The 26,928-nt window shown below is 35.6% G+C and overlaps 1 protein-coding gene across 10 annotated transcripts in view; it reads left to right on the top strand.

The window, feature by feature from the left end:
- LOC129740632 (putative uncharacterized protein DDB_G0282133) overlaps positions 1–26,928 on the top strand; it is a 143,586-nt gene that overhangs the window by 84,097 nt on the left and 32,561 nt on the right. For all 10 annotated transcript variants that reach the window (XM_055732372.1, XM_055732375.1, XM_055732374.1 and 7 more), the window contains one exon: positions 17,476–18,011. In XM_055732372.1, the coding sequence (XP_055588347.1) occupies positions 17,476–18,011 (536 nt within the window). The remainder of the gene's footprint in view (positions 1–17,475; positions 18,012–26,928) is intronic.

Here is a 26,928-nt window from a genome sequence, read left to right as displayed (position 1 = left end):
AGTTTGTTCTGAATTGCTTAACGGATAAATCAAGCATAAGTTTACTTTTTTTGGACGTAGCAATTGGCGTTGAGGACCAAAAATGTGAAAAAAGGGTGCGAAATAAGAATAGCACCACTTGAGTTTTTCAACAAAAACAAGATTATTTTTAAAAATTTACTGTGTAAAAGTGACTAATAATTCTTCTACGAATTATTTGAATAGATACCTGCATTTAAAGGAGTTTTCCAGAATTCCAAAGGTTTTCAAAGGTATTTAAAGGGGGTTTTAAGAGATGCTCCTCTAGCGTTAAGGAATTTGATATTTGAGCTGTAATTCTTTTCCAAACTACTTACTTTCTTCATTAAAATGACGTGAAATGATGGACCAAACATTTGGAATTAACTTTGAATCAGAAAAAAAAATTGGTTGGAAATCAAAAACTAAGGTTTTGTTAAGTAAACGACACTTTTTTCTAGTTTTAAGTCGTAGATGGCAGCACTCTCTTGCAGTTAAAACCAAATTTAGTCTCGATATTGATTTTCCAGGTTTATTTAGGTCCATATTCATCATTTTGAAGTATTTTCGCATCACAGTTTTGTGTAAGTTCACGCTGCAGAAAGCTTTTCCGGATTTGCAAAAGAATCGCCAGCACAAAAAAGTACAACCGCCAAAATTCCTGCTCATCTCAACTTCCGATTCAATTGCAAATAATACCAAGAATACTGCTAGCCGTCTGGTCCATCAAGTTCCATCGCAAAGTATAACCTTATTCTGATAAACGGTCCAAAAAATTCACTTTAAGTGACCTTTATGCAACTCTTATTTTTTTTTGGATTTAGTGATCTTAGAATTTCCAAAGCGTTCACAAGGTACATGTATTTATTTCTTGATCAAAATCATCCAGCACTCTCTAATTAATCCCGGATATTCGAAAATGGGCATGAATTTGGTTAAATGGCAAGATAGTGCTGCCATCTATGAATTAAAACTAGAGAAATAGTGTTTGACTATTAAAAAACATTAGTATTTTTGAATTTCAACCTGCATACTTAAGTAGGCCAAATTTAATAAAAATCAATTGTTTCTATTTTTTTTTTTAAATTATGTGATTGTTGTATGGGACCCAGGGCCAGATTAAATCTTAGGGGGCCCGGGGCAATTTTTCTAGGGAGATAAGCCTTGCAAAGAATGAAATTTCTTTGAATAAATCCATATAGAATCGGAAACTTAACCCATTCGAGACGGATTGCACACCGTGTGTGCAATGACTTTCCGAGGCTATAAGACCGATTGCACACCGTGTGTGCAATGGAAGTTGTTTTAACTGTTTCATGATTTTGATGAAACTAGTGGACCAATTTTTTTGGTTTTTGATCCAATAGAATCTGTAAAGCATAGGTAAACATAATTTGACAATGGTTTCACTGTGAATGAAAATGTTTTCAAAATATCTGGGGATGAAAATGACATAAAATTAGTCAGCGCAGACAGATTTTCGTTTCGTACAGACTATTGTCGATACAGACAATAGGGCATTTGCAGGCTATTTGTGCTGTTGTTGTGGAAGTTTGCGTTGTTGATTGTTTAGGTTATGGTGTGGAGAGAATAACTGAAATTGATATGCATCTTGGACCTGGTGTGTAGCGTTTGTGTGAATTCCGTATTGTAAAGTCTTATTTTCCGTCTTAAATCCGAATCTTCAACTCAAACGTCAAATCCGTATTGCTGTACGGGTGCGAAACTTGGTGCACATATGCGGTGACGACGCGAAAACTGCAAGTACACTGAGGTTTTTTTTTACGCGGTATTTCGTCCCGCGTAAAAAAAAACCGCGTAAAAAAAACCGCGTTAATTCGAAAATCCGCGTAAAAAAAAACCGCGTTAATTCGAAAATCCGCGTAAAAAAAACCTCGTTAATTCGAAAATTCATGTAAAAAATCCATTTCAGTTAAAAACTTCGCGCAAAAAAGCACGTTACTAAAAAAACGCGTAAGAATCATGACTATTTAAAAATTTACGTACAATGATAGTTTATTTTTAAGATAAAAAACAAAATCAATTAGATCAATAGAATAGTAGAATATAGTGAGGCTTATTTGACAGTGTGGAATTCAGATCGTCTCATGTTTCATGTCTCAGGTCTCATGTCTCAGGTCTCAGGTCTCATGTCTCAGGTCTCAGGTCTCATGTCTCAGGTTTCAGGTTTCAGGTCTCATGTCTCAGGTCTCATGTCTCATGTCTCATGTCTCATGTCTCATGTCTCATGTCTCATGTCTCATGTCTCATGTCTCATGTCTCATGTCTCATGTCTCATGTCTCATGTCTCATGTCTCATGTCTCATGTCTCATGTCTCAGGTCTCATGTCTCATGTCTCATGTCTCAGGTCTCATGTCTCATGTCTCATGTCTCAGGTCTCATGTCTCATGTCTCAGGTATCACGTCTCAGGTCTCATGTCTTAGGTCTCATGTCTCATGTCTCAGGTCTCATGTCTCATGTCTCATGTCTCATGTCTCAAGTCTCAGGTATCATGTCTCAGGTCTCATGTCTTAGGTCTTATGTCTCATGTCTCAGTTCTCATGTATCATGTCTCATGTCTCATGTCTCAGGTCTCAAGTCTCAAGTCTCAGGTCTCATGTCTCATGTCTCGTGTCTCAGATCTCGAGTCTCATATTTCAGGTCTCAAATCTCAGGTCTCATGCCTCAGGTCTCAAGTCTCAGGTCTCAGGTCACAGATCTCATGTATCACGTTCTTAGTCTCAGAGCTAAGATTTTCCAAACTACAGAGAGATTCTAAGTGTTTTCCTTTGAAAAAGTCTTAGAATGTTTTCTCCGAAAAACCGCGTTAATTCGAAAATCCGCGTAAAAAAAAACCGCGTTAATTCGAAAATCCGCATAAAAAAAAACCGCGTTAATTGGAAAATCCGCGTAAAAAAAGCCGCGTAAAAAAAAACCGTGTAAAAAAAAACCGCGTAAAAAAAAACCTCAGTGTATTTGTAAACCGCTGTCTGCGGAACATCATCCGCGCTTGGTGGCCTGGCAACTGGATCTCGAATGAGGAACTACATCGCCGGTGTCATCAAAGGGCGCTAGAAATCGAGATTCGAGAACGTAAGTGGAGATGGATTGGGCACACGCTGCGAAAAGATGAAAACGAGATTTGCAGAGAGGCGCTAGATTGGAATCCAGAAGGTCATCGAAGAAGAGGCAGGCCCAGAAACTCGTGGCGGCGAAGCCTAGCCGCTGAAATCCGAACTGTCGACGAAAATCTTGACTGGGACCAGGTGAAGACGCTGGCTCCGGATCGTCAACAGTGGAGGTCTTTTACCACGGCCCTATGCACCGGAGGATCGGCGCGGGATCATTAAGTAAGTAAGTAAAGTCTTATTTTAAAATTCTCAAGATTTAGAGTGAGCTATTGGGTTCTTAAGCCCTTGGCGGGGAGTTTTAGTAGATTCTACTTTCACGAACGTGTTCTTGAAATCTCTATCTTTAGTTGAAAATATTATTTACGGTAGCTATCGAATGATCAAATAAAATTTAAATTATTGGTTACTTTTTACAATTTATTAAAAAAAAAAACAAATGGAATAAACTTTAGCTCTGTAAGTGTTTGCTTATAATATCATTATCATTGAATTTCATTTTTTTTTTCATGAAATGTATTTCAACAATCAATTTATGAATTAATAGGAAATTTTAGTTTTATATTGTATTAAATTTTTAAAAATTTGAACGCTCCGTTCGATGTGCCTTCATGAAATGTTGGACAAATCACCCTTATTCCAAGGTGCTATTCAGAAAAATCTATGTGATAAACACTAAATTTTTCATTGCATATTTTTTATGAAATATAGTTCTAAATTAATACAAAAATGAGTAAACCAGAGTTTAATAGTTAGACTACTTAAATAGTTCTCGGATAGAAAAAAATCCACAGGAGAAAAAATGGGTAGAAACCGACAAAGTAGAAACCATCGTCATAAATCACAAGGGTAAACACATTTTTATTGGAAAAAGTTTTAAAAACACTAAATGTTGGTTCAAACCACATTACATAATATTCTTTGCATTATAATTTTTTCTTTTATAACCAAACTGAAATTGAAACGAAGGTTGATCATGTTTTAAATGGTGTATTTTCATTTTTCTGCCCATTGCACACCGTGTGTGCAATGCGGCTCCTCGAAATAATTTTATTTCGAGGAGCGGACTGCACACACGGTGTGCAATGGACGTTTTTCGTAAATTTACGATTAAATTTTGAAAATTTCATTGTATTCATGTTTTTCAGATAAAAATTGATCAAATCAAAGAATAAAAATTTTTGGCTCCTGGGGGACGCCTTCGAAAAAAGTCGCCGTCTCGAATGGGTTAAGTTTCAATTTGAAATCTGGAGCTCAAAATCTGGTTTACTCATCCGAATAGGAATTCATAGTAAAATTATATTTGAGAAAAAATAACAAAAATTATTACTCAGATTTGAAAATAGAATAAATCCTCTGTATAAAGAACGTGTTTACTTGCTGCAATGTATGTTTTTGAGTTTTTTTCCTCTCTCCCTAAAATAAAATACTTGTGATTTGAGAAATATTTTAGCGTTGCATTTACAAAAAATCGAAGAATTGTTTATCGTGCCAGCCAAGAAGAGCTGATATGTGTAGTGGAAGGAAAAAATAATTCGACTTATTTGTGGCTGAAAAAGTGATGAATGCAAGCAAAAATGGATGCCATAATGCGGAAGGTGGCATTCGGCAAGGACAACAAAAACTGAAAATCCCGGTGAGAGCTTTCCGATTTCCCTCTTTGCTTCAAACACTTTTTTTCCTATCGATTTACTGGGTGCCTTTTAAATGCGTAAATAGAGCAAAGCCTAATAAAATATGTTATCTGAAGTTTAACTTTTTTTTTTATTTTTGATGAACGATCATATCCTCACAGCATTTCAAGTTCAATGATTTAAGGTGGATATGAGTAGTCAACCAAGCTAAGCTTAGCTAAGCTATCGATTTACTGGGTGCCTTTTTTTTTAATCATTTAGATCATGGGTGGCCAAACAATGGCCCGCGGGCCACGTGTGGCCCGCGACCAACTTTTTGTGGCCCGCGAAGCTCTTTTTAAAAAAGCCATGGTCTTAGAATTTAACATTTTTCTTGGTCTGCGTATATCATTTGGATAAATATATCTGAATCTACACTAACAAAATTCAAAACAGAGATCTGAAAATCTCCTTGAAGTGATATAAGCCAAAGGGATAAAAGTGTTTAAAAACTAATTTCGAGAAAACATGCTTTAAAATTATTGTGTTTGGCCATTTTTCATTTATTTTTCGAACAGTTGTAATTTTCTTTCGAGCGTACAAGTGTGAGAATACAATTATAAAAATCTGAAAAATTCACCAAATTTAATTTGAATCATCGAGAATCGTTTGGCATTATTTACTCAAAATCGATCATTTTTGCACTTACATATACGTCTTAAGCTCTGAGGGTTTCATATAATTTTACCAAAAAGTATACCGTTACTGAAATTACGGTTTTCAAGTTATCAAAATCTTACGGTATTTGACACATTATCTGTGAATCCCATTACAAATTTTTCAATGTTTTCCGATTGGGATTTGGTTACTGTTTGTGACCAAACCTATAATTTAAAATATGTGTAAAATTTTCTTGAATTATTTCTATTTATTGTAAAACGTAAAAACTTGAACCATCCTAGTATTAGAAGTAGCATAGCAGTGAGTTACCGGATGAATTGTTTTGAAACGGTAACTCACCAACCAGCTGATGCAACAACAAGTCAGCATAAAATCAGTCAAAATAAATTCTCGTGGCAGCAACATCGTCTCCGTGTTGTTTGTTCTGTCGGTCGAGTAAATTAATAAAGTATTGTGTTATTCGTGAAATTCGGTGTATATTTGCGTTTCCAATTCGCATCCGAAAATCGGAACAGCAAGATAAGTGCTGTGTGTGGTATGCGGACTATTTTTGTGTGCAACGAAGGAAGTTTCCCGACTCGTTGGCTGTGGTGCAGCAGCAAACAAAGATCAACCAACTGGCAGCGTAAAGGATTGATCGTCCCCCGTTCTTGGTGCTATTTTTCCGTCCCGTTGGCAGAGCAACGGATAGTAAACCCTCCGATCATTTGAACCCGGTAAGCTACCCCCTGAATCCTCAACAGTTACATATCATTGGTTTAAAGAGCATTCAAGCGGACTCTAGTCTTAATATTGAGGAGTTTGAATAGCCTCAGAAAGATAATAAGATCGTATCAAAATCATTCAAAATTCGTAAAAAAAAATCACCGAATCTTATCAACATCATAATTAAAACAATAATTTTACATCAACTTCAACCATTCGTAATTTGAATTTTATTTCATCAACTTCGTTCATCCATCCAAATTCAATAGCTTTTTCAAATATTGTAAAATATCGAAAGTTTGCTGTGAACATTTTTCAAAGCAGTTATTTATTGCTAAGCTTTATAAAAATTAAAGCAATTCCAAATATATTTTAATTGGCATCTTGCTTTGTATTTATGTACAAGTACATCAATAATGAAAAACTAAACAGAATTTACAGTTCGGTAGTAGAATTCAACTATAATCGGTTTTGTACTGACAAATCTCTCAGAAGAACGATTTTTTCCCTAATTTTAAACTTACAAAAAGTGCAATGATTATCAATGAATCAAATTCGTATTCATCCTGTTTATAAAAGGCTTTTCCAATACACTTGTCAAATCGAGGTACTGGAAAATATAAAAATAGTTGGATTGAGTAAAGGTTGAGTTCCTTACTTTGAAAAATCAATATTATTTATGATATAACTAGAGTTCGTTAAAAATGTATTCTTTTTAACGTCAATAATTTGGTAAAATATGCTAGTAACAAAAATGACTCATTAAGATGAAACTATACTAAGGTTGCCAGAATTTTTTCAGTCCGTATCCAGGCCAGACAGATCTGGGCCATTTTATCTAAAAACCTGGCATAATCCGGGTATTTGATTTCAAAATTGTCTACCAAAAATCCGAAAAAAAATCCCGTAAAACTTAATAACAGATTTTAAATTGTATTTTAGACTTCCACAAAACCTTTCATGATTATTTTTATAAAACTTTCCCAAAAAATTCGCGTATTAGACGCATAAATAAAAAAAATAAAATAAAACATTTTTTTTTGTTCGATTCGGCAAAAAAGGTGAGAAAATCCGGGCAAAATCCGAGCATTTTTTTTTATTGAAATCCGGGCAACCAATCAGACCGGATTCTTCCCAAATTTTGTATCAAACCTGGGAAAACCCGGATAAAATCGGGTAATCTGGTTTTCTTCGGATATTTCAGAACAATTTTTTTTTTGGCCCGTCAGCCAATCTTATTTCTGAAATTTGACCCCTCTGCTGAAAATGTTGGCCACCCATGATTTAGATTAAGTCCACATTGTGTCGGCCCTATTGCCCAGGTTCGGTATCGCAAAAGTTAGTTTTTTTTTTCATTCTTTCCCATACACCAATACAATACTTCAATGATACCGATGAAAAATCAGATTGTACAGAAAGAGAAAGATTGTATTATGATGAACAGACATTTGGTTGACAAGAAGGGGTTTTCACAGCCCAAAGTTTTCGAAATTTTTTTGTTTCCAGTAGCTCATATCATCGTTACAAGCTACGGTTGCTTTGATCGATTAAAATACAAGATGCTGAAAGCCAAACTGCAAAGTTATGCTCTTAAACTCTTTCTCTTGTCACCATTTTACATGATAGGATTGAAGAATTCCTCGATTCAAATTCTTTTCGAATTATAGGATTAAGATTAATAAAGATTGAAAACTGTGGGCCGTGTTATTTATAGCAGCTTTAAGTGAAACATAAATATTGGGCAAGTAATGAAATTGTACATCTTTTAGTAGGTTTTTTACATTTTTTTCCTACTGTTTTTGCAAAACATGTTGTCTTAATTTAGGAAATGATGAAGCATATTTGAGAATTAAACAACAATGAACAGAATTTAGGTTGTACCCTGATTTTTTTTTTAATAAGTCCTTTGTAAGTGAAATAATTTTTTAAACGTTACATTAACATTCAATATCATTTTTAAATTATTTTATGTATATATCAACAAATGAGGCCAAGTAGCGCTGAGGTGGTCTAGCGGTTAGACTGGCGCGAGTCTGGTAATCCAGACGTACTGGGTTCGATTCCTGGTATCGGCAAAAAAAACTTTTCAATTCGAATTCGATAAGTTTGCCAACAAGTAAGATGTGTTTCCATGAATAATTATTATTATATTTACATAGTATTCCGTCTCACGACATAACTTGACGAACATAATTCCTAAAATTCACTCGAACTCACTCGAAAACCACACGAACCATCGGCCGTGGAAGCCTGAGAAGCAATTTGAAGGCCAAGCCACACAGACATAGGCTGGACCTTGCTACCGATGGGGGAACCATACATACATATCAACAAATGAGGCCAAGCTCAGTTAGATAAGCATTTAACAGTCCAATTCCAAGTAAATAATGATATAATCTTCTAATTTTGATTATCGTGGACTTGGATGAAACAAATATTGCAAACATGTGAAACTATAGCACAAGTGACATAATTTTAGCAAGATTATCAGAAAACCATATAAGTTTATTTAGCTTTATGTATCTATTCAAAGTTGATCTGGTAATGATTTTTTTCATTACTGATTAAGTTGCATTGAATTCGTTAGATTGAATCGTTTGATAAGAATTATGTTTTTCGTCGTTTTGTTAATAGTTAATAGCAAGCTCAAGCTTGATGCTCAATAGAAGCATATAAGATGTAGGAAAAACGATCGCACCGTTTAACAAAATGGATCCTGATCTATAACCTTCCCCCTACTAACAAAAATCCTTCCTAGGACATTTAAATATAGATTCGCAGACGTACATATAGGCGGTTTCTATAGTTGGTGATACTGACTTACCTTTTGTTTCTGAATTTTTCAAAATAAATCTTTGGAATAGGAAAGGTTGTTAATTGATCCTATGAAGTATCCTTCTTCAACAATCCCTCCTTGATTCCTCATTGACTACTAGGGCGTGGCCGGCGCCGTTATTGATCATTTTCAAAGGGAGAGCATGAGTTTTTTTCATTGTGAATGTACTGCTAATCCCAAGCACCCACCATTCTGTTGGCCCTTGCACAAAGAAACATGTGCATCAACATATTAATGGCCGCGAAGAAATCTAAGCCTCGAAATACCGAAATTCGGCTTTTTAAATATATTTCTGAAACCACTGGATCAAATGCTACAAATGTTTCATTTTTGAGTTACGAGAAGCGTTGTATTCAATTTTGTTAAGTACAGTGAGCGAAATAAGAATAGTGTAGCATTATAATTAAGTTTGTCTAGCTATTTTGTTCTGAGCGTGTAGTGATTGAGTAAAAAGATACCAAAGAATGAGTGTTTAGTAATAAGAGTGTAGCTGTCAAACGCGCACGTGGAAAAAACAACACAAACAAAAAGCAACAAACAACAACAATCATCAACGTACTCAAAACAATCAACGTTGGAAAACGATGAGGCGGTAAAATTCGCCATCGCGCGTTAAACCAAAAGTGTCCGCTATCGTTTGGTGTCGCAGAGCTGTTGGCATCGGAAAAGGAGAACATTCCGGAGCTGTTTGATGAAAAGGTAGCGGAAAAATAAGTGCTCCCCGAGTGTGTCCAGCAACAAAGGAAACCGAGCGAAGGTAGCAGCAACTCGATTCCAGTTAAAGCGACTCAGATTGCTGAGGACTTGCAGAACAAAATAAAAGGCAAAAGAAGGAGAAAGAAAGCTTCGCAGCCTCGAGATAAGGCAAAGGTGTCGTGTGCCTCGTAAATCACGCAGCGGGTGGTACCTTAGATACAGCAGAAGACAACGGCCCCATTGGGGTCTTTTTTGGGAGCTGAGAAAAACGCTTTTCGGGACTCGATTTTCGCTATCTTGGTTTTGCGAGTGCCGTTTTTGCGAAAGCAAGCTGCGGACGTTGTGAGAGCCAGCCGGATCGAGCTGGAAGTCGTTGAAGGTGCTCCGGGCAGCTGCGGTACGCCCGTCGAAGCAGTGCAGCCAGGCAGGGTTGCCAGTAAACCGGATACGACTGTGATACGGAAAATTAAAGCTGTGATATACCTGTGCCGTCCAAGCAGCTGTGATATGACTGTTGTGCGTTTGGGATGTAAAGTTTGTGAACTATGGTAGGAAACGGGTCCGTGAGTAGTTATTATGTAAGCTAGCTTAAGTTTTGAAAATGTCGTGTATTAGTAAATAATTATAATTGCTTCAAGTTTTGGGTTTTGAGTGTTTGTGTTTTGGGTTGTAGTTAGCCGTGCAGCACACACTGAAAGTCAGTGGTGCTCAACCTGTTTCAATAGCACCACTGTGTTTTGCTTGTAAAAATATGAATGATTGAAAATCACCAAAACTTGGGTAAATTGTTTTGAATTGTTTAACGGATAAATCAAGCATAAGTTTACTTTTTTTGGACGTTGTAATTGGCGTTGAGGACCAAAACTATGAAAAAAGGGTGCGAAATAAGAATAGCACTTGTGATTTTTCAACAAAAACAAGATTATTTCTAAAAATTTGCTGTGTAAAAGTGAATAACAATACTTCTACGAATTATCTGAATAGATAACTGTATTTCAAGGAGTTTTCTAGAATTTCAAAGATTTTCAAAGGTTTTAAAAGGGGGTTTTAAGAGATGCTCTCTAGCGTTTAGGAATTTGATACTTGAGCTATAATACTTTATCAAACTGCTTTATTTCTTCATTATCATTCATAAGTATGATGCAAATTGACGAAAAATAGATTTGATGCTGAATTTGAATAACAAAATAGGCTTCAAATTAAAAATACTAATGTTTTTAAATAGTCAAACTCTATTTCTCTAGTTTCAAGTCTTAGATGGCAGCACTATCTGGCAATTAAACCGAATTGATGCCCATTTTTGAATATCTGGGATTAATTCAGGTGTGCTGGATGATTTTGGTCAAGAAATAAGTACTTGGTACCGTGTGACCGTTTTGGAAATTCTAAGATCACAATATCAAAAAATAAGAATTTCATCAAGGACCCATAAAAGTGAATTTCTTGGACCGATAATCAGAATAATTTTGTACTTTCCGATGGAGCTTGATGAACCAGATAACTAGCAGTATTATTGGTATGATTTGAAATTGAATCGGAAGTTGAGATGAGCAGGAATTTGGCGGTGGTATATTGTTGTGCAGGTGATTTTTTTTTTTGCAAATCCGGCAAAGATTTCTGCAGCGTGAACTCCAAAAAAATTGTATTGGAAAACTACCTCGAAATGATGAATATGGGCCTAAATAAACCTGAAATATCAATATTGAGACTTAATTTGGTTTTAACGGCAAGATAGTGCTGCCATCTATGACTTGAAACTGGAAAAAGTGATGTTTATTGAAAAAAAATCTAAGTTTATGAATTCCAAACTGTTTTTTTCTGATTTAAAACAAACCGAAAATGTTTGATTCATCTTTTCACGTCATTTCAATGATGAAAGTAAGTAGTTTGGTAAAGAATTACAGCTCAAATATCAAATTCCTTAGTTCTAGAAGAGCATCTCTTAAAACACCATTTTAAAACCTTTGAAAATCTTTGGAATTCTAGAAAACTTCTTAAAATGCAGTAAACTATCAAATCATTCGTAGAAGCATTATTATTCACTTTTACGCAGTAAATTTTTAGAAATAATCTTGTTTTTGTTGAAAAATCACAAGTGGTGCTATTCTTATTTCGCACCCTTTTTTCATAGTTTTGGTCCTCAACGCCAAATACAACGTCCAAAAAAAATAAACTTATGCTTGATTTATCCGTTAAACAATTCAAAACAATTTATAGAAGAAAATTTTAGTGATTTTCAAACATTTATATTTTAACAAGCAAAACACATAGTGTTGCTCTTCTTATTTCGCTCACTGTATTGTTTTAATATTAAAGTAATATCTTTCTATCTATCTAAAGTAATATCTACCGGAAGTTCCGGGATAACGGTAAAAACTTCCATGAAGCCCGAAACATTAAATTCTCTGTGGACAGTGGACAAGTTTATTCTTTAAATTCTAAAAATTACACAGCTCAGTTAACGAGTCATTTGCTTCCACCAAGTTGGTAAAACTACTATAATCGAAATAAATAAGAAGATTTTCGTAAAAGATGACGGTTCAGCACCCGCCTACTCTTTCACGATGCTTAAATAACCGATTTAGCACATTTTGTCAAATTAAAAAAAGTTGTAAACTACTGAATTTTTCATCATTTTTAATATTTCTATTTTTTTTTTAAATTTGACAAAAAACGAGAACAGTGTGCTAAATCTGTTATTTTAGCATCGTAACAGATTCAGACAATAAAAAAACGATGCAAATGGGACTTTTGCACGATTAATTGGGATGTTCTCTTTCACAGGGTTTTAAATGTGTAAATTTTTATTGAAAATTAACAAATTTTGGATTTTTTCTCGAGTTAAAAAAATAACCTATCCCCCATAATTTCACAATCAAATATTTGATATTTGAACTTAAATAATGACGTCATAAAATATTTTTTTGGTTTGCACCAATTCGAAGTATAACAGTTAAAAAAGTACATGTTTTTTTTCTAAAAAAAATCCTTACGACTAACGATCGCCTTCAGATAAAAGTTTGCGCTCTGAGAGAAAAATTTGCTTATTTTTATTTAATAAATGCATAGAAGACATTTTTACTGAATGAATTCAATCACAAAAGTTAGAGCCAGAATACTGCTTTTTTTCGACACACCCTAACATTTTAATATTCAAAACATCATAACTCGCTTACAAAACGTCATATGCATGTGATGTCTTCGGTAAAGTTGCCTCAATAACCGTTGGCTTAAACGTTGAACAAGACAGTTTTGCTCAATCTGTTCACTGGAAAAAGTTGTAATTATTAAATCATGCAAAAATTACACGCCCTAATATTTGATTTAAGATTATTCAAGCGCATGGTTTGATGAGCATTTTTGCTGAAGACACTATCTATTTGTCTATCTTTCATAGTATCTTCGTAATTAATTTTGTCACGATAAAGTTCCGTCTTGGACCACTGTGCGTTGGGGAATAGGCTTTTTAAAGCTGATTTTCGAAAATCTTTTTATTTGTTTCGATTATAGTAGTTTAACCATCTTGGTGGAAGCAACTGACTTGTCAACTGAGCTGCCCATGCGGGACATGAGACCTGAGACATGAGACATAAGACCTAAAACATGAGACCTGAGACATGAGACATGAGACATGAGACCTGAGACATGAGACATGAGACATGAGACATGAGACATGAGACATGAGACATAAGACATGAGACATGAGACATGAGACTTGAGACATGAGACCTGATACATGGAACATGAGACCTAAGACATGAGACATGAGACGATCTGAATTCCACACTGTCAAATAAGCCTCACTATATTGTACTATTCTATTAATCTAATTGATTTTGTTTTTTATCTTAAAAATAAACTATCATTGCATTGAACCCAAATTTTTAAATAATCATGGTTCCTACGCGTTTTTTAGTAACGTGCTTTTTTGCGCGAATTTTTTAGTTAAAATGGATTTTTTACCTGGATTTTAGAATTTCGGGGTTTTTTACGAGGATTTTCGAATTAACGAGGTTTTTTACGCGGATTTTCGAATTAACACGGTTTTTTTACGCGGATTTTCGAATTAACGCAGTTTTTTTTACGCGGATTTTCGAATTAACGCGGTTTTTTTTACGCGGGATGAAACACCGCGTAAAAAAAGCCTCAGTGTATTTGTTTACTCTTCTGATCCGCTTTCATGGATTTTGAATTTCAAAGTGTTAGTTCAAAAATTAAGAAAAAATGTTTCAGCAATTCAAATTGCTGAAAAATCAGCAATCCAGATTGCTAGAAACTAGATATTTTTTTCAACACAACCGGCTGTATTTACATCAAATGTATATTTCAATTCAAAACAGTGATTGAATTTTGCTGAGCATGAGTTGATCAACCATCTCTCGCTCACTGCTTTACTCGGAAGCAAAGGTTGCTTTGAGGCAGCGAAAACGACAAAACCGATGATGCATACACTCTCAACATGGCCCGCCTTCAAGGAGCAGTATACATTCGAGGCAGCGAATCCAAAAAACCAAACGAATGGCTCTCACTCATCTCCTGTTACATTCTTGAGGGAACCGAATTCAAAAGGCAGAGCAAACCCGAGTCTCCTCGTTTGTGCCTGGATTGAATACCCGAGGTTTTTCTGCTGTTGCTATTATTGCACAGCAACCGCACGCAGGCAGCTAGTGTTTTCGTTTCTTTTTCCTCCCCTCTCCTTGCTCCATACGTTGCGGGCCTATGCAATGCAATAAGTTCGGTTGTTGTCGTTGTTGCCTCAACCTTTGCGGCGAGGTTGAAGATGTTCTCCTCAACGCAGCTATCGGCTTGAGTCCATCAAATTCAATAACGTAAATGAGTATGTGTGCCTCGTCTTCTTCATGCATCATGTAGCAACCGAACGTTGAGAGAGTTCGTTCGGGGCAGCAAACGAATAGTGTCTCTCAGAGCAGATCCTCCTCATGGGGGGAGGTTTGAATGAATGTATATGTATCGTCTTCTGTATAGCTATGCGAGGCCTCAGAGCGTATATTTTGAATACCTCTGATGAGAAAATTGGTGAGGATTTCAATCACTGATTCAAAATAAGATTTTGAATACTGGCTGTGCATATAATAAGCAATAAAAACAATTATTTCCTCCCATTTTTCAATAAGGGATTTATTCATTCCCAGAAACACGATTTTTATTTAACATTCTTTTTTTTTCTTTTGGTAATTTTTAACAACTATTGTTTGGTTCTATGTGGACACATTTCTCGTAGCTTACTTGTAAAAACTACGAGAAATGTGTCCGCATAAAATTCAACAGTTTTTATTTAATTACGACCTCTACGATTGTGAAAATTCATTGAAATAGGTTAAAATCCGACAGAAATTTTCTTCACACAGTATACACTCAGGAACATATACAGTATAATGCAAATTATCCCTTGAAGAAGGCCAAGATCAAAGGCCGAAACGTCGGGCAAACTGTAAAATTCTGTAATTTGCTTCCTAAAGACTGAAATGCCAATTAAAAAATAAAGTATTTAACATTCCAACACCGGCTCTGGGGTGGCTTTGTGCCAAAGTGTTGATAATCCGCCATCTGTAAAAATAGTGTTGATTAGTATCTTTTTTGGAATATCTACTCTTCCAATAAAAATTCACCCTTGACTTAATGCCTGGTTGCTAGAATATAGAGGCATATAAAAATAATTATATTAATCTAACCAAAATTGGTAAAAGAGAGTCTCACCTTGCTTCAGCGTGCCAAAACCAACAGACTCCAATTTGACAACTCGATTGCTGATTTTCCAGCAAACTTGATCAATTTCTGGAAAGTTCAGCAATTTCAAAACCGTTTGTTTTTCAGCAAAAATGACAAGAACGCGACCGAATGCTGAAAAATCCAGCAATTAGAAAACCGATTGCTAGTTTCCAGCAAAAAATAGGATTGCTGATTGCTTTCAGCAATTTTTTTGACTGGAAATCGAATGAAAATCTTAGTGTGTAGTAAAAAAAAGTCATGAAATAAATTCAATTTGAGGGTTGCTTATCCCTGGTATTAGACCTTGGTTCTATCAGCTGGAAAAGTTTCAATTCGAATTTCAAATCTTATACTGGATTTGGAATACAAATTCAATCGAGAAACTCCGTATTGCCGATTGCACAAATTCAAGCAACTACAATAGTTTTTTATACTTGTTGATTTTCTCAAAATCGATTATCGTAAAGAGGGTGCATACATTAATTTTTCATTATTCTTTTGAAGTAAGCATTCTAGATTGCCCATTTTTAATCATTCAACTCAAGAAAACTCATAATTTCGAATGATTTTCAATTTTTTTTTTCACTTTTCTTTGATTTTTGTTTTAAACTTCAATGATACCTGATTTTTACCCAGATATTTCCCGGTTAAAATTTTGGAGTATTTATAAAAAAAAGACATTTATTTAATTTGAGTTAACATTAAGCATATAAATTAAGCATATAAATTGCATATTTATTAAGTTCCTCACAAACAATGTAAGTTTTCAGTTATCTTTGAATTTTTCATGACGTTTGTACTAAATGAAAATGAGAAATGTTTTTTTTTTTCATTTGAATGCTATATCTTGTTTCCTCAAAAACTAATAATTAGTGTTATTTATTCAAATTTTTACAAAGCTACAAAAAAGTGATTCCAGCCACCACAGAAACCGTAACATTTTTACAATGTGAAAAAAACCTCCTAAAATATATTCTCAATTCATTAATAAGAAGAAAGCGATGCATTATTTATTGTAGCGTAAGCATTCCTGATTCGCAGGATTTTTTTGGACATGCCCAGAATTTCAAAGTATGAAGGAAAAGCCATCAACGATTGCCAGAATATTGTTGAAAAAAAGGCCGTTTTTTGCTGGGCTTTTTCACATTTAAAAGAAACGGAAAGTTCAAATTGCGTTCAGTTTTTTTTTTCAAATAGTTGTCGGTATCAAAGCTTTATCTAAATTAGCGCTCTCGAGAGTGTGAAAAACGATTCGAAACCTACTGACTTGTTCGATAAAAAAATGAAAACCCAACTTTATTCATGGATTTTCTTAGAATAATAAGTGGATTCTGCTTGGATTTTGTGTTGAAAAATTAGAAATCAAATGTCCAAATTTTGTTTTGAAAAAAAATTGTCCTGATTTGATCAGCCCGCTTAAAAGCGGGAAAAATTCTGCAATGTTTATTCTAGGGGGCCCCTCAACTTATAGTGAAATTATACGAGATATTGTTTCAGAGTTTCAGGGGACCGCTTTGGTGTAATAATTCCAATTTTCTTGATTTTATAATAAGTGGTATAATTAAAATAATGTTAACTTTTTTCCGGGCTGGGAGGCTAGGGGCAATTGCTCCCAGAAACCCCACCCTTCTTAATCCGTATCCGTGTTATCGAGTGTCATCTTAGGAACTGTAAGGACAAGATTAGGAACAGGGCACCGAAATTGAAAGCAGCTCAGTTAGTCGAACTTTTATTACAAAAACCATAAAGGCCATATAACCAAAAGTAGTGTATTTTAGAATTCTAGAATTTTAGAAGTAAATTTTTGAATCTGTATATTCTGAAAATACTGTTCTGTTGAATCTCAACAGCATGCTTCTGTATCCGAAAGCAATTAAATTGTCTTTATTTATTCCGTTGAAGGCAATTTTTCGTCGACATTGAATCTTTCACTCAACAGGTTCCGGATTTCTTCTCCAAACAGTATTTGTCGTCTATCATGATTCCGTTCTTCTTATTTATATAGCTTTATCAGACCAGATGATGTTACCGAAATAGTTATGTCTAATGCACTTTCCGTTTTTTTTTCTTCTCCCTTTCCTCAACAGAAAACATGTCATTCTCGGACATTTTGGGCACATCACAATCATCTACCTCCACCTCCTCGTCGCTCACAATCGGAAGCAGCAGCAGCTCCAGCTCCAGCGGCTTCAACAGTGGCGGCAACAGTTGTTCATCCGGCGGGAAACTCCAGCAGAACCTGGCGCTGGTCCCATTCGGGTCCCTGTCGTCCCTGGGCGGGGGAGATCTGTCCCCGGATAGTGGCACCAGCAGCAGCATACTGAGTCTGAGTGGTGGATCCAATACGACATCGTCGCCAGTCGGCGGCGGCAGCACTTCCGATGGTGGCTGTCGAAATCCATTCACCTTCTCCAGCCCGTCGATGACCAACTTCAGAATCAATTCGATGGACATGGTCCCCTACGTGGGGGATTTCAATGGGAATGCTAGACACGGGGCAGGAGGAGGAGGAGGAGGAGGTGGTGGAAGTGGTAATGCTGGTGGAGGCGGGGGTGGATGCCATTCGTCTCCTCCCTCCTACGGCAACGCACATTCGACGATGAGAAATTTCGATGATTTTCGGGTAAGTTTTTGGGACAGAATTAAAATTTTCCTATTGAGGTGATTACTTTTAACTTTAAATTCATTCTATTAAAATGTAGATGGTTGTGAAACAGGCTATTAAAAATACCGTATTTATTAGGGTGGTCAAAAAAGGAGCATGTTTCGTAATCGAAACCTTGGGGGCTGAAATCGTTTCTTGACCTGTCAAAAGGCTCCATGCCTAATTCTGCCTGAACTGCCAATAAAAATTATTCAAATTTTACTTCCGTATATTCTACCTTTGATTTCACATTTGTTCAACTGCATTATTTGGACCTCAAAATTTCCTAGAGAGTGGAAACTAACAAAAATTATTCCCATTCCGAAAAAATCCAAATCTAAGGAAATCTCAGATTTAAGAACAATCAGCATATTAAGCTCAGTGTCAAAATTTTTCGAAAAACTTATTGAACAACAAATTTGCAATTATACGAAGAACTTCAATTTGATTCATGAATTTCAATCCGGATTCAGAGAAAATCATAAGGCTATGATCATTTAGTATCCGGTAGTTTCGGTGAAAGCTACGTTAATAGAGCTCGGATATGCAAAACTTTAGTAGCGTTGTGTTGGTTATGAAAAGGACTATCTTGCCTATTTTTGAAAGATTTTTAAGTTAACGTGTGTTTGAGATATTTACGATTCAAAAAGGCATGGTAAAAATAATTTTGCACAAATTTGCTCCTTTTACGCATTTTGCGCCTCGAAAAACTCGACTTGAAAGCTCATAAACTGTTGGTTTTTTCTGATTTTTTTTTCGAACCAAATGGTTAAAAAGTATAAGAAGCCACTCTAGGATCCACACGAAGTTCAAATCAAGCATCGGAGTGGAACCCTTGATCTTAAATATAGTAAAAAGTCTATGGTTATTGGGAATAACTGAAGGCAGTCTCCTTAGATAATGCAAAAAATCCATTTCCGGCAGGCAAAAAGTGTTGCCTGACTAGTAGACACCAAGTAAATAACCAATAATGATCAGTTCCGAAGATCGCAATCTGTGCATCCGGTTTTTACGCAATATGACAGATGTGTTCTGATGGACAACAAAATTTATGTTAATACCGGATTTAAGAAATCAAATTCTTCGAGATGCCTACTCATGAAAAGGTTCCAACCAGATTCCAATTGCTTTTTCCAGGTGAGTTTGTGTAAAATATCATGATTTTGCAAAGGTTTTGCTTCTGTGGTAAAAAAAAATAAATCAATACATGACTGAAAAAAGTGTGCAAAGATAAAAAAGAGATTTTATGAAAAAGTTAGAGTATTTCTTGAAATCATTGATAATTTTTTTTATATATTTTTACATTAAATGTCATATTAACACGTTAATTTCCTCCATAGAAAGTTTTCCGATCAAATGAATAGTTTTTAAAATACATACGTTTGTAACTGCTCGGATACTAAATGATCATAGCCTTAGTACCGAGACAGCTTTAATCAAAGTACATGATGATATCGCTAGTAGGATTGTTCGATCTTCAGGAAAAGATCGATCTCCAAGATCGATTCAGATCAACGGTTCTAGGATCGATCTATCTAAAGAATCGGAGCTTGAAGATCGATCTCCGATTAATCGATCTTTTCCATTTGTAACTAGAGGGAACAGATTTTTATTAAAAATGTGCAATAAAAAGACACAATATTTTAAAGTTGTATAATCCTTCTACATATGAAATGAAAAACATTTCAAGCGCTTTTATGTAAGGTGAAGCGGAGTTAGTGTTTGAAAACAACTCTAATCAAAATCCGAATATCTCGGAAACGCTTTGATATTTCAAGTATGTAATGTATTGACAAGAAATATTCTAGAAATTAAAAGAAATTAGTTCATGGTATTTTTTTTTTGAAGTTTATTTTAATGTAGGTATGAGAGATATCGAACAAAGTATGCAGAAAAATTTCAAAAATAAAATTTATTTATTTATTTGAAAAAAAAAATGTTGTAAAATCGCTGTTTTTTCTTAAAATTTGCAGATTGTAGCAAATTTTTTAATCTCAATCAAACACAAACACTCCCCTACACCCAATCTACAACTTTTGGAAATAATTTGTAAATTCGTTTTGAAATTAATTGAAAATCATGAATCATGTGATAACGAAATCGTCTGATGGAAACTAGTCAAGCTGTAAGTCTATTATTCAGTTGACTTTATCGAATAAAATTCGCTGCTAGATTCTACGGCAAAAACGTTAACCTTCCGCCGATTGATAATGCTTATATTGGGGGGGAGGGGGGGGGGGGGGGGGGGTAGTGTTCATAGTATGCCCATACAGTGACTGATTTTCAGATTTCGACAAAAAAAAACAAAAATACATTTTTAAACGTTTTTATCTACTTTCTTCAAGTTTCAGTCAGTTAGGAAATAAATTTTTCTTTTTTAGTGTCTGAATACGAAACAATGATGTGACTCACATATTATAGCTGTTTTCTAAGGATTAGTAAGCATCCTCCTTAAGGTGGCCTTTATCTCTTATTTCCCCTAAATAAGAAAAAAAGATCGAATCGAAAATAAACCGATTTAATCGATTTTTTTCTGGCCGAGGAATCGATCCAACAAATCGAAAATCGGAGATGAAAAGATCGATCTTCCAAAGATCGATCAAGATCCAAGATCGATCAAGATCCAAGATCGATCAATCCTAATCGCTAGAGCAGTGGACAAGAAATGAATTGCTATTCTTCTGCTGATTGATTTTGCTAAATCTTTTGATTGAGTTTCTCATAAAAAGCTTTGTTTAAAACTTACGTCTATGTATAGTTTCTCTAAACCTGCAGCTGATCTAATAAAATCTTATCTTACAGAAAGAAGTCAGTCGGTTCAAATTCAAGATCAGTTTTCTCTATTTAAACCCATTTTGTCAGGTGTTCCACAAGGCTCCGTTCTTGGGCCTATATTGTTCTCGTTATTTATTAATGATCTTCCTGCAGTGCTCGACTTTTGTTCAATTCATATTTTTGCCGATGATGTGCAATTGTACCTTTGCATCGATGGGCATTACAATCAATACGAAGTTGCTCATAAATAAATAATGACTTAGCTAAACTTGTGCACTGGTCAACAGTAAATTTGCTCTCGATAAATCCCAGTAAAACTAAAGCATTATTTTTATCTAGATTAAAAACTCAACTACCATACCCTGATCTGTACGTTAATGCTGAAAAAATATGCTTTGTAGATAAAGCGAACAATTTAGGTCTTTTTTTCCATAGTGACTTAAACTGGAACCTGCAAACTAACTCCCAATGTTCAAAAATTTACTTTTGTCTAAAACAGCTCAGAGTTTCAACAGTTCATCTAGACATTCCAACTAAGATTAGACTTTTCAAGACATACTTATTGCCTCATTTTTTCTATTGTGATTTCATTTATTTTAATGCTAAATCAACATGTTTGAATAAACTTAATGTAGCCTTGAATGCTTGTGTGAGATATGTTTTTAATTTGTCCAGGTTTTCCAGTGTTTCGCATCTACATGAAAAATTAATCGGGTGCCACTTTTCGAACCTTTTTCTTTACAGATCCTTAGTTTCGATTCACAAGATATTGACAGTTAATAAACCTCCATACCTTCGTACCATGTTGATACCATTAAGAAGCACATGCACTGCAAACTTACTTATTCCTTATCACAGTTCGTCATATTATAGTGATTCTTTCCTAGTAAGAGGCATTGTAAACTGAAATTCACTACCTGAAGAATTAAAACAGATTAACTCGAAAAGTATCTTTAAAAGAGATTTACTGGCATGGCTTGGCGAGGGGCAATAGAACTAAAGCAACATTTGCAGACTACGCAGCATAGATAGTGAGATAGGCGCAATTTAAATTAAAACCTCAGAAACAAATGAAATATGAATTCTTTTTTACCTACCATTTGTAACGAATTAAAAGATGTAAATCTTATGTTGCATTAATAAACCACAACTAAAACTAAAAAACTAAACTAAAACTAATTCAAACTCATTTGAAAAAAGATACAGCGATTTGAAACTTTTTATAGCATGAGCGTACTTTATTTTGTCCAGTACTGTAAGTCTGGGAGCTTATGTGGATACTAAACTTAATCCTGAATCGAAACTAACGACAACTAAATCCTTTAAAAAATCGAGCCAAAAACAGATAATTTTTCCTGGTGATTGGTTTATTTTCCATTTGATGAACTCAAAAGCTGTTACAGTTCATTGATTAACTGAACCAACTGAAGCAAATAATTGTCAAATGAAATTATGGAGTTTAATTTACGGCTTAGCCGAAAAAAAAGGTGTTTGAATTGACCGCCGTTCTTCGGTAAGAACTGTAGCCGAATTTCTTACGATTTAGTTTTTGTTTGGCACCGGTCCAGTGACTGGGAGTAGGGACACCGATTGTAGATAAAAAAACCGGCCCTCAGGATGAGAACTTGGCACCGAGCTTTGATTTGGCCGCGAATAGTTTTCTAACTTCCATTGCTGAAGCTGGAAGCTGTTGCACCGGAGCAAGTTTTGTAAGTATGTAGTACTACCGATATTTATAGCAATTCAATTTGTTGGTTTCAGAATGAGTACAAAAAAAGGAACCAACTGATTCTGATGGAGTGGACGGAAATTGATTCTTGTCCAAACCACAGTACAACAGGTGGCGTGGAACATGACATCTTCTAATGGTTGTTTTTTTATTTTTCTTTCCATGTTCCATCTGTACCAAAATGTCTTGGGAAGGATGAGTTATTTTTGTCCCTGAAAAATTGGCTCAAGTAATCTGATAGGAAATACCGGCCAGTTGGAACTTAGACATATCATCTGATTTATTTCGGGTTGCAGTCGATTTTTATATTGAACCTAAAACTGTAATGAAAATAAGATATTCAAATATGAAAGGTACAACAGGACAAGTGCAAATTATCAGATCATGATCACAATGATGTTGAAAGGAAAAACGTATCACGTTTATGGAGACAGTGTTTTTACCAAACTAAAGTCTGCTTCATTTAATATTGGAACAAATTCTTTTGCTCATTGTGGCGCTCCTAGTGGACGGATTTGGAAACTTTTTTCACCCACGTGTCGGGAAATTCATTACCTTTCACCATGTATTTATGGCATAACACCAAACGATAGCATTTTGTAAACAACCGCCATGGAAGCCGAACGGAGAGATCAAATTGTGCACATTTTTTTTTGAAAATCCATTGTTGTCGGCAACGAAGCTAGCTAAACAGTTAAAAATGCCCAGAAATACCGTATGGCGTGTTATCAAGCAGTACAAGGAAACATTGACGACGGCTCGGAAGCCGCATTCGAAGCGTCGGAGTGGAACTGTCGACTGGAAACTGCGTGGGAAAGTCATCAAGGCCGTCAAGAGGAATCCCAATCTTTCAGACCGCGATTTGGCCAATAAGTTCCAGGCCGCTCACAGTACGGTGCGACGAATTCGTCTCCGGGAAGGAATAAGGTCATTCCGAGCCAGCAAACAGCCAAATCGGACGCTGAAGCAGAACAATGTGGTCAGAATCCGTGCTCGAAAGCTGTACGACCAAGTGCTGACCAAGTTCGACGGATGTATTCTGATGGACGATGAGACCTACGTGAAGGCGGACTTTGGGCAAATCCCAGGTCAAAAATTTTATTTGGCGACGGCTCGGGGGGATGTACCTGCAAAATTTAAGTTCGTGTTTGCGGATAAATTCGCCCGCAAGTACATGATTTGGCAGGGGATATACAGTTGTGGACAGAAAACCAAAGTCTTTCTCACTGACAAGACAATGACATCAGAAGTCTACAAAAAAGAGTGCCTACAGAAACAAATTCTGCCGTTTATTCGTGCCCACGACCGTCCAGTAATGTTTTGGCCGGACCTCGCAAGCTGCCATTACAGCAAAACGGTTATGGAATGGTACGCAACGAACGGGGTCAGCGTAATACCGAAGGACCTCAACCCCCCAAACTGCCCCGAGTTCCGGCCGATAGAGAAATACTGGGCAATCACGAAGCGGAGGCTTAAGGCAAAGGGAAAACTTGTTAGGAACATGACTCAAATGAAGAACTGGTGGAATCAAATCGCCAAAACGGTGGACGAAAAGGGTGTGCGCCGCCTTATGTGCCGTATTACGGGAAAAGTACGAGAATTTCTTCGAAACAGCAATGAATAATTTTTTTAATTTTTTTTTATGAAAGAGTAAAGAAAATGCTACATTTGTATGAAAAACAAATTATGAATTCGTTAATAAATGACTGAACTACACGCAATTGTTTGTGTTCCAATATTAAATGAAGCAAACTTTAATTGATTAAAAAAGACATACATACATGTTTCTGTTTAAAAACGTTTTTAATTGTAACCAGGGTAGCCGCAGAACCGGAAAACCGCCCAGTGAACGTTTTGGTCTGTATATTTCAGTTGTTTCTAAGATATATACACTTTTGTACAATCCGAAAAAAATTGTATCGAATATTCTATATGAGCCTGTACGTACCAAAGTGGAGGCAATATACGGACCAAATTTTGTTCACCTTGAAAATACAAAACTTTGTATTGCGTTTTCAACAATTTGATAGCAACTTTGCTTTGCACAAAATCTTAGGATTGTACAACTTACAGCTTTCTATTGCCTGTCTTACAATTTGATTACAATTTTCCTTTTGCAGGTAGCATGAGGTTTGTACAACTTTCTTCGCCATTTAATACAATTTATTATTACTGTATCCCTAAGCAATTATATTTTTCCCTTATTACGATTTTACTATGAATCGCCGTGAACATAAATACAATAGAATTTAATGTTTACTGCGAATAAAATTGAACCATATAAAGGGTGATGGTAAAAATTTGGTCAAGGTAAAACGCGTGTAAATCGGTGAAATCGTTAATTTAAAAAATCAAATTAAATTTCTTTTTCAAGTTTAATTAGTATAAAATTCAGGAAAAATATTCAATTAGGCTTCCGCTTTCCCAAATCCGAATTGCCGGGCCTTACGCTTAACCCCTGCCATCAGATTTTGTACAGCCACCTTGTCCACCTTCTTCGCCACAGAAAGCCAGTTTGCCTTGAACTGCTGCTCGTCCTTAGCAGTTTTTTTGGTCTTCTTTAGGTTCCGCTTGACAATAACCCAGTATTTCTCAATTGGGCGGAGCTCTGGCGTGTTGGGAGGGTTCTTGTCCTTGGGAACCACCTGCACGTTGTTGGCGGCGAACCATTCCATGGCCTTTTAACCGTAATGGCAAGATGCCAAATCCGGCCAAAACAGTACGGAACCACCGTGTTTCTTTAGGAAAGGCAGCAGACGTTTATTCAAACACTTTTTCACGTAAATTTCTTGGTTGACAATCCCGGAAGCTATGAAAATGCTGCTTTTCAAGCTACAGGTACAGATGGCTTGCCAAGCCAGATATTTCTTCGCGAACTTTGACAATTTCATGTGCTTGAAAATATCTGCTACCTTTCCCCTTCCTTTTGCCGTATAAAACTCCTGTCCCGGAAGCTGCTTGTAGTCGGCTTTGACGTAGGTTTCGTCGTCCATTACCACGCAGTCAAACTTCGTCAGCATCGTTGTGTACAGCCTCCGGGATCGCGCTTTGGCCGTCGTATTTTGTTTATCATCGCGATTTGGAGTCACTACCTTCTTGTAAGCCGATAGTTCGGCTCGTTTTTTTGGCTCGATGCACGGTTGAAGACGATACACCCAGCTTATTTGCGGCCTCTCGGAGAGAGAGGTTAGGGTTTCGCTGGAAACTACCGGCAACTCTCTTTGTCGTCTCAGCGGTTTCCGGTTTTCGATTTCCCCCCGATCCAGACTTCCTGGCTGTCGACAAACGTTCCCCAAACACTTTAATTACATTTGTAACGGTTGATTTGGCAACTTTTAGCGATTTTGCCAGCTTTGCGTGCGAGTAAAATGTTGATACGGTGCTCTTCCAAAATCAAAATAGGAGCAACATTCTAAATACACACACCTTCAAAATGAGGGGTGTTCAGGTTTTTTAAATGCAAAATTGAAAGAAATACGTCAAGTTGATATTGACCAAATTTTGATCGTATCACCCTTTACCTTTCATGGAAACAACTTTATTGATCTTTCTATTCGATTAACAAAATGTTATCGTTTATAATAAACTATACAAACCATAACGATAAAATATAACTTGGAAGAACTAGATTTGGCAAAATCTGACAAATGATTCGGATTCAGGATGGCAAAATTAATGTTTGAAACAAATACTTTACAGATTTAAAAACATATACATATCACGTTTTTATCGTAATCTGCAATTTTATTGCTTATATTATATGACAATTGTATGTACCCTCTTCTGAATGAGCAATGAAAACGTTGAGAATTTTTTTTTGTTGATGTTAATATATTTATAGACTTGTTACTATGAAATTTATGCCAAAAAATAGATTTGTTTTTCAATAATTTGAACTGTTATAATAATGTACGAAATCATTTTTTTTTTCAATTATTAAATAAAATTTGTAATGTTTAACAGTACTGAATCAGGCTAAAAATATTTTAATAAAAGTTTAAGTCCAAATATGGGGTATGCAGTAGAGGACTGAGAAATGTTTTCTTTAAAACTTTCTATGGCTACTTACTACAAAAAACTACATTGTTCCTGTTTAAATTTATATCAAAATTTGCATTTTTAATTAAACAATACCTATCAAAATTTGATCTTAAACTTAAAATTCATGGATTCTGAATTTCAGAGTTTTAAAATAGCTTAGCGTTGCTTAGCTTAATCAACTACTCACACCCAGCTTTAATCATTGAATCCGAAATGCTTCCTCAACATTTTTCTTTCGCACATATTTACCAATGCAGGTTTAAATTCTTTCATAGAATGATTTCCTTATTTGGAAAATATCAGTTAAATTATTGTTGTCTAGGAAAGACTTTTTAAAAAATATTTATTTCA

Source organism: Uranotaenia lowii, chromosome 1 (genome assembly GCF_029784155.1).
Source record: "Uranotaenia lowii strain MFRU-FL chromosome 1, ASM2978415v1, whole genome shotgun sequence".
Lineage (NCBI taxonomy): Eukaryota > Metazoa > Arthropoda > Insecta > Diptera > Culicidae > Uranotaenia > Uranotaenia lowii.
Note: the sequence above shows the minus strand (reverse complement) of the source record. Positions and strands in the feature narration are given on the sequence as shown.